At 40.6% G+C, this 15,865-nt stretch overlaps 1 protein-coding gene across 2 annotated transcripts in view; it reads left to right on the top strand.

Moving 5' to 3' along the window:
* Window positions 1-15,865, top strand: part of prkar1b (protein kinase, cAMP-dependent, regulatory, type I, beta) — a 66,752-nt gene that overhangs the window by 15,679 nt on the left and 35,208 nt on the right. For both annotated transcript variants that reach the window (XM_005943979.3, XM_005943980.3), the window contains 2 exons: window positions 1,360-1,530; window positions 4,509-4,600. In XM_005943979.3, the coding sequence (XP_005944041.1) occupies window positions 1,360-1,530; window positions 4,509-4,600 (263 nt within the window). The remainder of the gene's footprint in view (window positions 1-1,359; window positions 1,531-4,508; window positions 4,601-15,865) is intronic.

The raw sequence follows: 15,865 nt of genomic DNA, 5'->3' as shown, positions 1-15,865 counted from the left end.
CTGTCTTCAGATTTGCAGCAATCATTTCATCTGTTAAACATCAGATAATAGTCAAAAATGCATATTACAGTGCACTAAAGTGAAAAGTGCAAAACTCTATTTTTTCTGAAGTCCTTGAAAAGCAAAAGATTAAATCAAATGTCGCTTTAAATTTTCATTTTTGTTGGGTGATTGAATCAGGTCATGTTTTGCTCAACACAGTTACAAATAGGCTTGGAAGAGAGACCACCGACGCTCTGAAAAATCTGTTCTTACAGCAGTTCTCTTTCTGTTTATATCTTGTCTGTCTGGTGTTTCTGTACTGCAGTGTGAGAGTGCCACTTCTTGCCACGTTTGCCTGTCTGGAATCTTGTCTCTCTGAGACATCTTTGTTTATTTCCGACTGCACAGTGGCAATGCACTGAACTAGCAAACAGAAGAAAGCCCCAAGTGTGTGTGTGTGTATGTATGTATGTATGTATGTATGTATATATATATATATATATATATATATATATATATATATATAAAAGAAAACGTGTCATAGATATTGTTACTGCACCAAAACATGGGTGGTGAATAATACTGCTGTCAGCTCAGTTCTTACTGTGCTACTAAGTGCATTAATGCATGAAAATCCACAGATTCACACCAGCCATTGTCAGTGTCTGTGCAGGAACGAACAAAGCAGTGGATTTTTGCTACCTTTGCACAAACTGTTTTCCCATTTCCCTCGTCTCAAAGCAGTCTCACATACTAACAAGCGTTCAGTGGTTTGATTGTGTACTTATGCTAACGTGTTAGTCAAGTTTGCAATCAATAATTCATCACCTGCAGAGTGTTCAGCAGTTAAAAGAACAGCCAGCCGGAGGCATCCTGTGTCCCCCTTTGATGTCTCTATTCCTTGTTGTTCATTATCTGAAAGGAGGACAGTACCTGGTTGAGCCTTCTTCGTGCTGCATGGTCAGTTCTGCCAATATTAATATTTGATCCCTTTCATCATACCATGGCAGCCAGATGTCCATCCAGGAGTAGGACACTGATGTTTATTCTCTTACAGTGTCTGACCTAAAATTCCACATGATGTTTTGTTAAAATGGTGGTTTGTCAGCTCTCGCTCATGTGATTGTTTTGAAAAGAATAACAAATGCTTTAAGATGATCTTGTTTGTCTTGCTTGAAGTTACTGTAGTCTTTTGGCACTAGTAATAGTATTTGCTGTGTTCCTATGCACATTTTGTTACACATTAAAGAATTTGTCTTGGGTACTCCTTTTTGAAATACCAGCATTTTCTAAAAAAATATTTAAATAGCCTTGTCCATTTATCTCCCTCTCTTTTTGCTTGCAGCTCAAAAAATCTTTTCTCTTTGCTTTTTGCAGGAAGAATGCAAGCAGATCATGGCACGCCAGAAATCTAACAGCCAGTCAGACTCGCATGACGATGAAGTTTCTCCCCCACCACCCAACCCTGTTGTCAAGGCCCGTCGCCGCAGGGGCGGTGTCAGTGCCGAGGTTTACACCGAGGAGGACGCTGTCAGCTATGTGCGCAAGGTCAGCCTTATGACGGATACATACATTAACATCTGATTGCAGAGACAAACATCTAACGCATAAAGAAGCTGTGTGCACTTTTATACAAAGTCATTAACAGGTTTGCACACAGTTGGCAGCAGTTATGTAGGTTTGTATGTAGAATACAACCAGTTTACTTAAATCTGTCTAGTTTTTCTGTTTTCTAAGCAAAACATCACATTAAACTATGATGCTATGATAGAGTAAAAACAAATGAACAATGAAAACCGTTCAGTCAGAAGGTTAGGTGGGGTTTATTATTATTTTTTAATACACACTAGTGTAATCAATAACATTGAAGTTGTTTATTTTCGTTCATTTAACACCCACCAAGAAATAGAACATTTCACCAGTGTGAAAGAGGCTAAACGGTGCAATTTTACAAACATTAGTGAAGAGACTTGGAGTTAATTTATTTGCAGCAAAATACTCAAGCGTGTGAGTCATCTATGTCAGTACAGATGCTGAGTACACAGACTTAATAGCACCTTAAGTATATTAACATTCATAAGGAAATCTGGGTTAATGTAGCAGGTGGATTTCTGGGACAAGATTTTTATTTTTCATTTTTTTGTGAAAGCTAATAAATCTAAAAGTCAAAATCTTCTTCACATGATGGCTGATGGTTTTGGGATCACATTTCACCACTACTGAATTTTTCTCTCTCCACATGGACTGTTCATCTGCGTGCAATCAAAACTTGCTCATGCACGACTGGTTAATATAACTGAGAGTGGAAGTGGGAACCAGAAAGCTTCCGATTTCAAAGGTCTTGTTCGCATATGAATATGCACATATCTTTGTACACAGATTATGCAGAAAATAGACTTGATTCATACTTAGATTTACTTTGTATCACTGGTTAACACAGTGTGGTTAACAGGTAAAGAGGAAGAGAAAGTTCAGTAGTTGTTTTCTCTTTGTGGACAACAAGAGTTCAAGTTATCAGTCTTCTTACAAACTGCCGTGTATCCATTCCTCCATAATTTATTGAAGCTGGAAGAAGGGATGCTCTTGTGCCAGAAACTGTAACTCACCATTACACACAGACACACACTGTTATACACACACACACCGTTACACATACATGCACACACACACAGCACACACACACACACACACACACACACACACACACACACACACTTTAAGTGGTGTAACATTACCATGCTTTTTCAGTTGTAATTAACTTGACACGCCAATAATTGCTGGGTAATGACATAACGGCACGAGCCCCCATCACCACACTGTAATCGCATGCCCAATGGAGCATGCAGTGTGTGTGTGTTTGTGTGTATGTGTGTATCAGGTGTGTGCAAACACCCACACATGGCTCTGAGGTCTATACCAGACTCTACAGACATGTGTGATGGCAAAAAGCCTGCCTGCATCTCCAGCCTCGTTTTCTTTACACATCCACATCACGTCAAATCCGCATCAGTAGCATGTACAAAAAAACTAAACAAAAAAAAGACTTTGTGCCGTTACAACTTAGCCTAACACAACAAATCAACCAGAGAAAAGTGATTTTTTGTGTATTTCTTCTTCTGTATTTCTGGCCATTTATGTGCAGTAAGGTGCCATACGCACAACACCAAACACACACAGACTCAAAGCCTGTAATACACGCTTACAAATTCCTACATAAATATTTCTATCAGTATTCCAGTGTAAAAAGTAACAGGTGATTTATTTGACAATGTCAGTTAGCGAACTGTGCTCATCTGATTAAAATTGTTTTTGTGTGATATCATTCTTAACAAATTATAAGGTCTGCCAACTTGGCCTGGAGATTGTGTTATGAGAATTGAATTGCGTGTTTCACCGCTAACATCACAGTGCATGTTGATTTTGTTTAAAAAAAAAAAAACTGCTCTGAAGGTGGAAAGTGTTTTTGTGTTTGCAGCAGATAATTGCTTGCAGGTGTAAATGACTGAACACCAGAGATCCATCTTTTTCTATCTGCCTTTACCTAAATTGTTTGCTTGGACTGAATGATAATTTCTTTCCATTACATTCAAAATGTTAAGCCAGTTAAGCTTTTGGAGTGCAAATGCATCCAGCCGACTGGTAACAGGCTGTATGGGGCGACACTGGATGATCTTCTGGGTGACGGAGCTAGAGATGGATCGGAGGCTGACCTAAAATCGGTGTCCACTTCCAACTGCATTTTCCAGGCCTGACCAGCCTGTTTCTCTTTCTGCCCACTAAGTAGCCAGTTCTAGTTCTAAAATTTGGGTACTTTTTAGTTTGTGTGTGATGTGGTTCTGTGCGTATTTGTGTGCATATTGTGAACAGCACAGTGCGGCTGTCTTCATGTGGAGACATCTGTTGCATTAACTTAATTACAGCTTACCCCCTCCTCTCTCCCACGACAAGAGGGATACACACACACACACACACACACACACACACACACACACAAACACACACACACACACACACACACACACACACACACACACACACACATCACTCCCTCATATTTATATAAGAAAAAATGTCTTTTTGTTTTACTTTTTGCCATTTGTGCTCTACAGTTAAATGAGCATTAGGACATCCTAGAAGAGAGCTATAAAGACGGACTTCTCTCTCCAGCTGCTTTGTTGTGGCTCCAGACTTTACCATTCCATTTTTTTGTGAACACACACACCACAGAGTCTGGGACATGAAAATGCATGTTTTATGAATGAGTTCAGGGCTTTGGTGAATTTTTAAGGCCTGTGTGACATTTTGAGTGCAATCCTTGAACAGATGGGCTTCCCCAAAAATATACAGATGCACGTGTGGGATATTCCTTTCAGAGTTTGCCAGCACTCTGGTCTTTAATTACTTAATTTACTGAGCTTTTGAAGTGGGTTCTGCTTTTTGTTTGTGCTGGTTTGTTTCATGTGTCCACCTGCATGGTGTTGTTAAAGCACACATTCATGTGCTGCCTCTTTCTTTTGCCTTCACAGGTGATTCCAAAAGACTACAAGACCATGACTGCCTTGGCCAAGGCCATCTCCAAGAATGTCCTCTTCGCTCACCTGGATGACAATGAGAGAAGGTACAAAATCTTTCCGTTTGCCCAACATGTGATTCCAGCGACCCAGATGTGTGTTTGAGGTCTGAATGCTTGTTTTTAGGCTGATAAAATCATAAAGAGGTCATTGTTTCAGTCGGGTCTTATGCCCTTGTGGCCACTATGTGCCAGTGTTGTCAGCATCTCATTACCTAAACAGCGGAACATGGACAGATGTTGAAGAGAAGGGGGTGCCGTTATGTGTGGGTAAGGGGCGACTGGATGTGTTTCATTGTGTTGTCGGTTGCCATGGTAAGCGATGTGAGTATCCGTATCATGTTGCGTATATGGGTGGAGTTGCACAGACACAGTGCTCAGTAATCAACGATTCTCCATAGTTGTCTTAAAGAAAAAGAAAGATGCCAGTTTTCTTCTGTCTCCCCCCATTTTATTTTTTTACCATCTGCTCCTACTCAGTGTTATTTCACATTCCCCCTCTCTTCAGACGCCCTTTCACCATCCTTCCATCCTTCCATCTGTCCCATATCTGCAGTTCATGGGCTGGGTTTGGCTCAGACAGGGGACGGGGTGTTGTGGGAAAGGGTTTCAGGTGGCCGGCGGGCAGACTCGCCAGGAGGAATAGTGTTTCATTGGCGGGGAGAATCCATTATGTCCCATGAAGAGGAAACACCGAAGCTTTCCTGTTGGCTACAGAGAGCACAGGCCAAACCCAAAACACAGTTTTTCCACTCTTTCGTCAGCTGACAATTTACCGTGCTGCCTTGGCACAGGCACACAGACCTCTGATTGCATGTCAGTGACTCTGAAGGAGCCTCTAGGCGGGCGCAACATGTGATGGAAGTGGACAGTTTGAAAAACCATGCCCATGGGTGGCTGATGTGGCAGATTAAAGTTACAACAGAAAAGAAATATCTGGCAGCAGACCATACCCATCAGGTTTTAATATACTTACAGCCTCTTCCCATGCAAAGCAATGTAATGGCATTGTCATCAGCCCATGAAACCATGCATGATGCAGAATTTATTTGACTGGCTGTCATGTTTGCTGTCTCAATATACACAGCAGGCTTAAACCATTAATGGCGTGCACACAGGAATTTGTTGTTGTGGGATTTGTGGGTGAATATGCAGCAGTGTCTCGGCGAGTGAAAACCTTGTTGGATTTGCTAGATTTTGCAAGGACATGGCAGTTAGCTGGTTTTGTCTGCCCCTAACTTTCTATCCTAGTTGCTTTTACACTGTCCATTCCTCAATTCTGCTCTTCCTCACTCTTCACTTACAGCTAATGATGCTGGACCACTGGCTGGTGGCTTGGTCGCATTGCAGTTGCATTGCGGTTGTTGTGCCTGGAGTGCCGCTGACAGAAATGTGTTGATCTATGCCCAATGTGGTCTTGCAGCATTAATGAAACGCTGCGCAAAGCAAGCAGAAGGCCTGCACACATGACTTGGTCACTTTAGAGTACACTACAAGTTCTCATTGGTAAGGTTTGCCATAAAATCCTCAGTCATCTACCAGACGACTGTACATTCCTTTACAAACAGGCATCAAAGCATAAAATCAAGTTAAACTGAACTTCAGAGTGAAGAATATTTTTTGCTTATTTGTGCCTTCTGTTGTTGGCATTGATGGAGTGACAGTAAAGTACATCACCCTCGCTTGATGTGCCAGAACTGCCTTGGACTGACGCAGATTAGCAGATGGAGTCCGACTACATCGCCCCCTCTCTGCCTCTCACTCTCTTTCTAGCTCTCCTTTCGTTCTACAAACAGCTGTCCATTTGATTTATCAGACATTGAGCCATTCATGCACATATGGTCTAATGGGGTAGGAAAACTGGGGAAATACACAAATGCTGAAGTTATGTGTCTGTTTTTGACCTGATGGCGTATTTCTCATCATCACGATGTATCAGGTCGTCTAATATTACAGCGAGGGCTATGCATGTGAAATGTTTTTTCCTTTCATTTTTTTTACAATTATTTTCTTGTCTTAAGTGTTTTTTTTATTTTATTTTGTGCAATAATTTCCTTGAGACCTCCATGAAATGGAGGTGAGCGTGTGAGCGGCACAGAGCGGAGAGAAAAAAAGAGGTGCTGATAGCTGTGTGTGTGTGTGTGTGTGTGTGTGTGTGTCAAGGAAACAACTTGTGTGATTAGTCACTCAGCAGTTATGTAAGCCGAACACCACACAATTTGTTCCCCCATTAGCACTATATTATGCTATCATCCCCTTCAGTAATGAGTAAAACCAAAAACAATGAAGCCCTCTTTGTTTTTTGCTGCTCTCTCCAGTGCTCTCTTTTTTTCCTCTCATCGCTTTTTTTGTGGCCAATTTTCCCCTTGTTGTCTTGTCCTCCTTCATCCTGTCTCTCATCCATTATCTGTCTCATATAACTTTCTAGAAATTCAGTGAGACTGTGCTGAGCCCTGTGAGCACGTCACTTTTAATAAGCTTAGTAACAGACACTTGTAGACAGGGCTGTTTTATGCCTTATACTTTTTATTCCCATGTTTCCTTTTAAAATGATTGTCTCTATAGCAGTTAAGCACACATATGGTGCTTTAAAAGTCTTTTCCATTTCATTTTACAGAGTGTAGCCAGAAACAGTGAAAAATATGTTTTGTGTATGCTGTATGCATTAAAACATTAGACATTTGTGTTTAGTTAATGAACATATATCATGCCACTTTCTGACCTTTCTAAGATTATATATTACTGAATAGACTAGAAGCTTATGTCTGGACATGCACACCGATTAAGATAAAGGTTATCTGATTGTATTAGATTTATAAGCATTATAACTCATGTGTTTTCATTTTTTTTTCTTTTTTCTCTCCACAAGTGAAGCTAGTCTATTTGTTTTTTGCTGGGGCTGAGATGGGTCTGTATAATTACAGGAATGAGCCAGACAGGAGGACAATGATGCAGGAGGGCATCTTGGGACAAGAAAAATATTACTTAAACTGAAACGGAGCCAGGTTGTGGTCAGCATTCTAGTTATATCCTGTTTTGTAAATGTCTGCTTCCTCAGCTTTCATTCCAAGCTTTTTAAAGATGTCAGGGTAATGCGTGTTTGTGTGTCTGCTGTTCAGGGGTATTCACGAAGAATGGCAAGAGAAAAGATATTTGTCTTGTCTCTTTTCAGCTTGTCTGGCAGAAGGACCAATGAGACATCCATCCATAATTCCGACAAATTGCTTCTCCTCCTACAGAATTTAATCAAACTTGCACACAGTGATTACCTAATGGGTGTTTAATCAAAGCTGTGCTCAAAGTTAAGATCACATTTGTTGTTTTCCAGGCAATAACCTGTGAATTATGACGGATGTCATGAGCCAGATGAACTACTACGTCACTGACATTCTGGTTTTAAAATTGCCGAAGTGCAGAGCTCCCCGACCACATGTAAAGGGAGAAAAGGAAATACTGGAGCATTAAAGGGGAAGAGACATGTCATTGGCTCTTTTTGCGCTTACTGCTCTACAATCATGAGATAGCTTTTTATTTTTTTGGGACTTTGCATGATTCACAGTGCACAATAATCCTTATTTTTCCTGTACAGAGTCTTGATCCTCCTCTGTCTGAAACAACCTGTTATAGCTCCTAAATGCCATACTCCCGTACTTCTGATTGGCTGCCACTCTCAAACTGAAGATTTGAACAGTATGTGCACAAGACTGCTGTCTTCATGGAGCTGACCATATTAAAGATATTCCCCTCTTTGACAGTGTAAAGAAAATCATTATTATCACCATTTTAAAAAAGTAGTCAGAAACTAAAGGTTTAGAGGGAAGTTTGAGCTTCTGGCTTAAAGGGAATTAGTTATACATTGTTTGACCTCATTATTTGAAACTTTAGCCATGTGTAATATGATCATCTAACTGTATAATACAGTAGATCCACTTTAAACCAAAACAACTGAATTTAGTAATAATATGTTATTTTAGATTAAATATGTGTAATTCTTTAAATAAACTACACAGAAAGTTGGAAAATGGTACCAGGGTTAGGCAAAGGCACACACACGTGCATAACCCGGCTCACAAACTCCACCATCACTGCAAAAATTGACAGGCTTTACATTATTATGAGAAACATGCACACACACACAGACACATGGACATTCACACACACGTGTTACAAGTGCATTCTCCAGCATGCATGTGAGAATGTTTTTCCAGTGTGTCTGCTCCAGCTGGGAGCATGGACTCTTTGATTAACACGCCATTCCATATGTCAGCCTTCATGACCTCAAAGTTTTTGAGCTGCACCAGCCATGTGTTTGTGCGGTGCATGCAGTCAATCTTTCCTCAGATGCCTGGAAAAGGAGCCATAACAGGTTTTGCGGCCTCACAGATTTTAACACACGAAAACATTTCTGTGTTATTAAATAGAGGATTTAAAGAGAAATACACACTTTTCTTGCATTTTCATCATTGAAATTTTATGTTTATGCTCATCTTCTAAGGGGTCTAAGTTCTGTTTAAAAGTCAGGGAACAGTTTTGAAGATGCTTCTGCTTCTTTAAATTTCACCGTAATAATAGCATGCACTTGAGCTGCCTTGACTCAGAAAACTGCATAACCTGAAAATGTGTGTTGTCACAGCCTGATTTGAGAGTGTTTCAAAGGGCTTATTGTCATGTCAAGGGTGCTTTGCTTTCGATTTCCTGAAGTGCCCCATGTGTCTGAGGCTATGTGACTATAGAGGAAAGTCCACGCTGGCAAATCACAGGTCACACGTGCAGTTATCCAACTCCTGAAGATCCCAGAAACACTCTTCGATTTGAATTGTTTTGCAGTGTTTCACACTTTCCATCATGTTTGTCTTCTTACATTTACCCTTTTGTTAATTCCAGAAATCTCAAAACTGGATTCATCAATACACACTGCCTTTTTCCCCTCCTAAGAAGAGGTTTCCACACTGCTACTAATTCTTGAAAGGTTTATCACCCAAGTGTCATATAGGCAACCTTAACTTATTTTGTAATTTTAGCTTGAAAATTACAAAACAATTCTCATCTTTCAGGAACTATTTGAATTTTCTCCCTCGCCCAAAATGATTGAGGGGTAAAATAATGTGAAGCACACATGGTAAAATGTAGGCGCAGCTGATTTTTCTGTCTGTGTTCACACAGCAGCGCCCTGTGAATGCTTTGTGCTACCGTGAAACACTGAAAATCCCCATGAAGCTTGATTTTTGTCTCTAGTACAAAAAGGAGTTACAGTTATTTAAAGAGCACTTGTAAAATAAGCCCGCTGCTGGGCCGATTGATGAGTAGTAGTACCAGTAGTTAAAATAAGTTCAAACATTTTTTATGATGATTTTATGATCTTATGATTTTGTTTTATAAATTCTGTGTTTGGTGTGTGGTAACATCTACAAGTGTCTCAGCACTAGCAGAAACTTTCTTTCTTTATCTTACTTTTTTTTTTCTTTTGTATTGTTGTGCATATATAAAATTTGAATGTTATATATATTTATTTCTTGTCTAAATAAATGTAACATTAGTCTAATTCTGAGCAACACCCTTTTTGTGTAAAATAACAGCATACGTCTTATAGCAAGGCTCCCCGCTATCAAAATGCAGCTTTTTGCTGGAAACATCTTAATTTAGCTTTGTACTCTGCTTTAACCCACTGAAATATTATGAGCAGTGTTTGGGAGCACCGAGAGACCAATTCTAAATGAGTGCCACCTTTGAGGAGTGGATCCAAGCCACCTGGGGGTAGTGAACTAACGCTGCTATGACAGATTTAATTTTATTTTTTTAATGCAGTGTCAGAATGTTGACCCTGTACATATAGCATTCATGTGAAACACCTGTCTGAATGAAGTACAAAGTCAGGAATGCTTTGTTACTGATAAAAACTGAGTATCTTCTATGTGCTTATCTCTTTGACCTTGGCTGGTCTCTAAAGTAATGTCTAAACCTCTAACATGTTGCTGCCAGCTAGCTCATGGTCAGACCCTTCTATTTGCTACCCATTAGGTACCATGATGACCTCATTATGATGCGTCCCTATAAACGGACATGTGGTTACACAAGATAAGCAAGGAGCAGGTGTATGGTTTCACATTATAGTCAGTCAAACCAGGCCACGTCAGTGCTGGAGCTGTATTGAGTGAAACTATCATCTTATCTTACTATCTACGTCTGATTATTGTGTTTTGGTTTCAGCTAATTTACAGCACTCAGATTAGAATATTTTTCAGATTACATGTTTAAATAGGAAAATATCAGGTTTGATAAGAGAATCAGGTCATACTTTCTTTTGCACCAATTTGGATATGGTCTCAGCCACTCAAGATTACACCGCTTGTATATGCATGTGCCAGTACAGTGTGCATGTAAATACAGCCTGTTTATCCAGGTGTGCCCTCATTTGCCAGCCTATCTTCCCAACACTTCCTCCAGCTAAATGCCCATTGTGAGGCAGTCTTTTAATATAGTAAATCAAAGCACTGTTGGCTATTTAAACAAGTTTTTCTTATCACACTTCCTCCTGAAGAGCTGTGATTTGAAATTAGCTTTTTGATAGCAATGAGCCATTTATCTGTTAATGTTGGCCCGTTTTTTTTCAGGGTTTGTTTTTTTTTCTGCACACCTGGTTAAACTACCTTGATGACCTCCCACTTTCCTGTGTATAAGAACAACAATTAAGAGAAATCACATTAATTCTTAAAGGGGTATCTCAGGAGCGCGTTTTATATTTCCCTTTACACAAACAAAACACACACAAATAGACTCATCAGGTTGTCTACTCCTGCCCACCTCCATTAGTGCAATGCCCTCACACCACAAAATGCTCTCACGGGGACAGTGCACATAGTAGAAACCACGCTCTCTTACTATCCACATAAATAGTCTGGCAGGCATGAGGAAACCCTGTTTATCCCATTTCTTTAGCTGACTTGGCACGGTTTGTAGTATTTTAAAATAACATTGCCATCTGCTAACAGGAGTTGTTAAATCTTCTCAGGTCAGGACCTGAATGTAATTCAAGCAAAAGCTGCTCTTTATCTCTGATAAGTAGAGAACCAGAAACTGAAAAAAAAAAAAACAACCTCAAAATGATACTCCAGAACTAAAACTGGTTTACTTCTACCACAAGAAGCACAACATGCACAACAACAAAACAATAGCAGTTAAAATTTAAGGTTACAATGGGGGGAGAGCAGGGTTTTAAAGAGGTGGTGCTTACCTCATCCTGCCTGCTTTAATCCTCAAATTAACTAGTTGAGTAATGAGTTGATGAAGTGACTCATTAGATGGCCTTTGGCCCTTAAACCCTGACCTCTGCACCTTCCCAACCAGCCCCTGCTGATGGACAGGGAACATCTTTAATCTACGGGCAGTCTTTTTGTGTGTGTGTGTGTGTGTGTGTGTGTGTGTGTGTGTGTGTGTGTGTGTGTATGAGAGAAAGAGAGACTCTGTGTGAAGTGAAAAAACTAACAGATAAATTAGCAAGCGACAGAAAACTTAAACATATAAACAAGAGCAGAGGGAAAGGCACTAAAAGGGCCTCAGGGAGCTCTGTCTCCTCTTGTGTTCCAGCGGAAGTTTATTTAAGGCCCGTGTGAATGGACAAAGCAACGGAGAGGATGCAAGAGGAGATAGTGTACTGTCTGACCTAATCAGATGATCATAACTGTCATCGTCATATCTGATAGCTCAGCTGATCTGATGTGGAAATTGGGCTTTGTGCTACAGTGTCTTAATATCTGTTATACACGAAAGATGCTTCTAAAATTACAAAGGGTGTTTTGCTAAAATGTGACACACAATTCATCTACACAGTTCCTACATGAGCATCCACTTAGTGAAGCTGAGTATGTTGTTACCACATTGCAGCCCCTAGGGGGTGTTTTTGCCACACAGAGATAAAAGAGGTAATAACAGTCATTGGGCTCATTGCTTTTTTTTTTCCTCGGACAGATACACTTGTTGTACTGGAAACATACAAGATGTGTGTCTGCCTATAGTCATGCACACTTGTATTAGGTGACCCCAGCGGACTTCCGGGCAGTGTAGGGTAAACAGGATGTAGAATAAAGTGCTACGTGGATGACTGTGTGGGAGTCTTCTCACACCCAAATCTCTTTTTCTCAAGATTTTAGGACTATTGAGGAAGTATCCCATTGACTTTGCGTGTCTTTTCCCATGATTATGAGGACGTGTCTCTTTGTGTGTTCGGGTGAAGAAAAGTGAGGATGTTTGACTGTGTCTATGATTTGTATTTTATGGTGGGCAGTACACAGTGTGAACAAATTAGCAGGTTTGTGTTGTGTGCTGTTTAGTCTGTTTGTTTGAATGTGTTTGTATTTCCCGTCTTGTTGGTCCCCTCATTGACACTCTGTGTGTCTTTATGCTTGTTTTCCCTGAGAGCCTGGTGGTCTTCCGTTCCCCCCCCCCTTTCAGAATTCACTACTTTCTCTGTCTTTACGTTTTTCTCTTCCTGTTTTGCTCCCTCTCTCAGTCATGCAGGCTCATTCGCATCTTCTTCTACACTCACATCCACTCCCTCCCCCACATTCATGTGTAGTCTTCTATCTGTCCCCTTCATGGCTTTGTGCTGCTGCCACAATACCAGGGGCCAGGCGATGAGGTCACTCACCACAGGAGACCTGCAGGCCTGACTGAACCCCAACCATCCCCACCACCATCCAACCCTTAGCAAACTAGCAGGCTAGTCTCACCTCCCCCAGCATATCACATCTTTGCTTCAGCTGAGGCAACTTCACCTTTATGCCCATACAAAAACAGTGCACACACTAAAACATATAGTTCGTAGGAAGTCCATATCAGCCAGGCTTTTTGTTTGCATGCTAGCGCAGATAAACATCCAGCTATGCACGTCAGAAAGTGCACACATGCATGCACAAACACAGTTAAACACAGTCATCCGCACAGAAAGCTGGAAACTTCTGTCCTCTCTCATACTCTCTCTGTCTCCCCAACCTTTCCCTTGCTGCCTCTTCCAACGCGGCATCTCTCTCCATCCTTCACTTCATCCAATTCTCATCAAATTCTTCATAAAGTAGTGAGTAATAGAGTAGTAATGGTGTCTAAAGAAAGCTGTGTTCCCTCCAAGATGTACCCCAGAGTCTGCGCAGGACTGTTTTCCAACTCGCGTAATTCTTCTCTGCCCTTTCATCTGCTTATAACATCACTGTGAGGATGTTTGTATGATTATGTCTTTTGTGTGTTTGCAGGTGTGTGGAGTTTTTGTTTGCATGTACGTAATGATTACAAAAAACAAAACAAACAAATTTGGTCTGTGCATTTGTGTTTCTTTTCATGCATGAATGCATACTGCATATCCATGTTTGTGCTGGAGTAAAGTAAAACAGTTATATTTTGGACCTGAGCATCAGTTACATCAAATGTCCACAGTGGAAGAAGCAAGGAGTTGTTTGCAGTGTCTCTGTATGAAATTAGGCTCATAAGTGGTGAAGAGGACCAAAGAAGTTGGCACTTTTAGGCCTCTGTGTGCATACCATAATGATTAACAGTACCTAAGGTCATTTATTATTGTGCACAGTGTCAGGTTTCATTTCATGTGAACACATTCGTAGGGTAAAAGTGGGCTTGTGGATGTCACTGTAGCAAGTGCTTGCCCCTGCTGTGTGGACATGATGTTCCTGCAACCCTTCAGTGCCTTTATAGCTCAGCCATTCCCAAAATACTGCCCACACACTGACCACCACATTGTGACAGAGCAGCCCAGCGCCTTACAGAAGAGGCTCAGTTGGCCCATGGCCTCCTATTGTATACATCCCGTCTGCTTTGTCTATGCTAGTGCGATAGATTCCAGTGCACAGGAACAGACAACAGTCTTGTTATAGTGTGTTAATTCTCCCATGACCTCTTCATTGGTTTGATGGTGTCACTCTCTTTGAGATTTATTTAGACTAGATGCACTTGGTCCATTTGCATGCTTGATAAGCTACAGTATGGGACATCTCATAGAGGTTGTTTAGCATAATTTAAGCCACAGTACAGTGGTTTATCGTTTTAGGAAATATTTTCCTCTAATGATTTAAGATGTGTTAAAATTGCTTTTTTGTACACAATGAGTACTTGAAAAAAATCTGTTGCATGTCATCAATTTACAGCTTGCAAGACTGTATCTTGTCTAGCAGTGTAAGGGCAGAAATGAAGACAAATCTGTATGTGCAGTCCTGTAAAAAAGTACGACCCATGATTCAGTAGCTTTTAGAACTACCTTTAGCAGCAGTAACTTGATGCAACTGTTTTCTGTATGACTTTTTCAGTCTCTTACATTATTTTTGCCCACTCTTCTTTACAACATTGCCTCAATTCATTGAGGTTTGTGGGCATTCGTTCATGCAGAGCTCTCTTGCTACCGCATTTCAGTCCAGATGAGGTTTGAACTTTTAACTGTGCCATTTCAACATCATGCTTTTTTCTTTTTTTAGCCAAAATTATGTGATATCCTGTTGCATCACCCAATTTTGGCTTTAGCTGTCATATTTGACTCTACAATACTTTGGTATACAGAAGAGTTAGTGGTCAAATCAGTGACTGCAAGGTGCTCAGGTCCTGTGGCTGCAAAACAAGCCCATATCATCACTCCTCCACCACTATGCTTTCTGTGGTTCAAAGTGTTTGTGCTGATATGCTGTGTTTGGTTTTTGCCGAACCTGATGCTGTGTATTATAATCAGGTATCTCAATTTTGGTCTTGTCTGTCCAAAGGACATTGTTCCAGAAGTTTTGCAGCTTTACAAACACAAGCTCTGCTGCAATGTTCTTTTTAGCAAAAGGAGGCTTTCTGTTGGAGATCCTCCAAACAGGCCGTACTTGTTCAGTCTCTCTCTAATTGTACTGAGGCCTGTAGAGTCTGAGATGGGGCTCTTGGGATTTTTGCAGTTTCTCTTAGCTTTGCACGGTCTGACTTTTTACTGGGACGTCCACTCCTGGGAAGATTATGGTGCACACCTGAATGCTCCAGCACAGCAAACTGCCAAAATGTCTGCTTTTATAGAGGTGCTCACATTTGCTGATGAACAGTTAATGACGTGCATTTGATTAACAGCATCTTGCTGCTACTTACCATGTTTATTCCCATGGAAGCAGTAACAGTGTACTTACAGCTTTGCATAGAGTTTAAAAACTTTCTTTTTCACATGATTTTATTTGAGAGAGAGGAATAGAAGGAGAAAAACAGAGAGTATATCCGTTCCTAATACAGGAAAAACACTGATAATAAGAATTGAGAATGGTTCATACAATTTCCTGTCAATTTTCAGGACAGAATCCT

Source organism: Haplochromis burtoni, unplaced genomic scaffold (genome assembly GCF_018398535.1).
Source record: "Haplochromis burtoni strain Fernald_Lab_line unplaced genomic scaffold, NCSU_Asbu1 Contig_336, whole genome shotgun sequence".
NCBI lineage: Eukaryota > Metazoa > Chordata > Actinopteri > Cichliformes > Cichlidae > Haplochromis > Haplochromis burtoni.
This window is presented reverse-complemented; position numbering and strand designations above follow the sequence as displayed.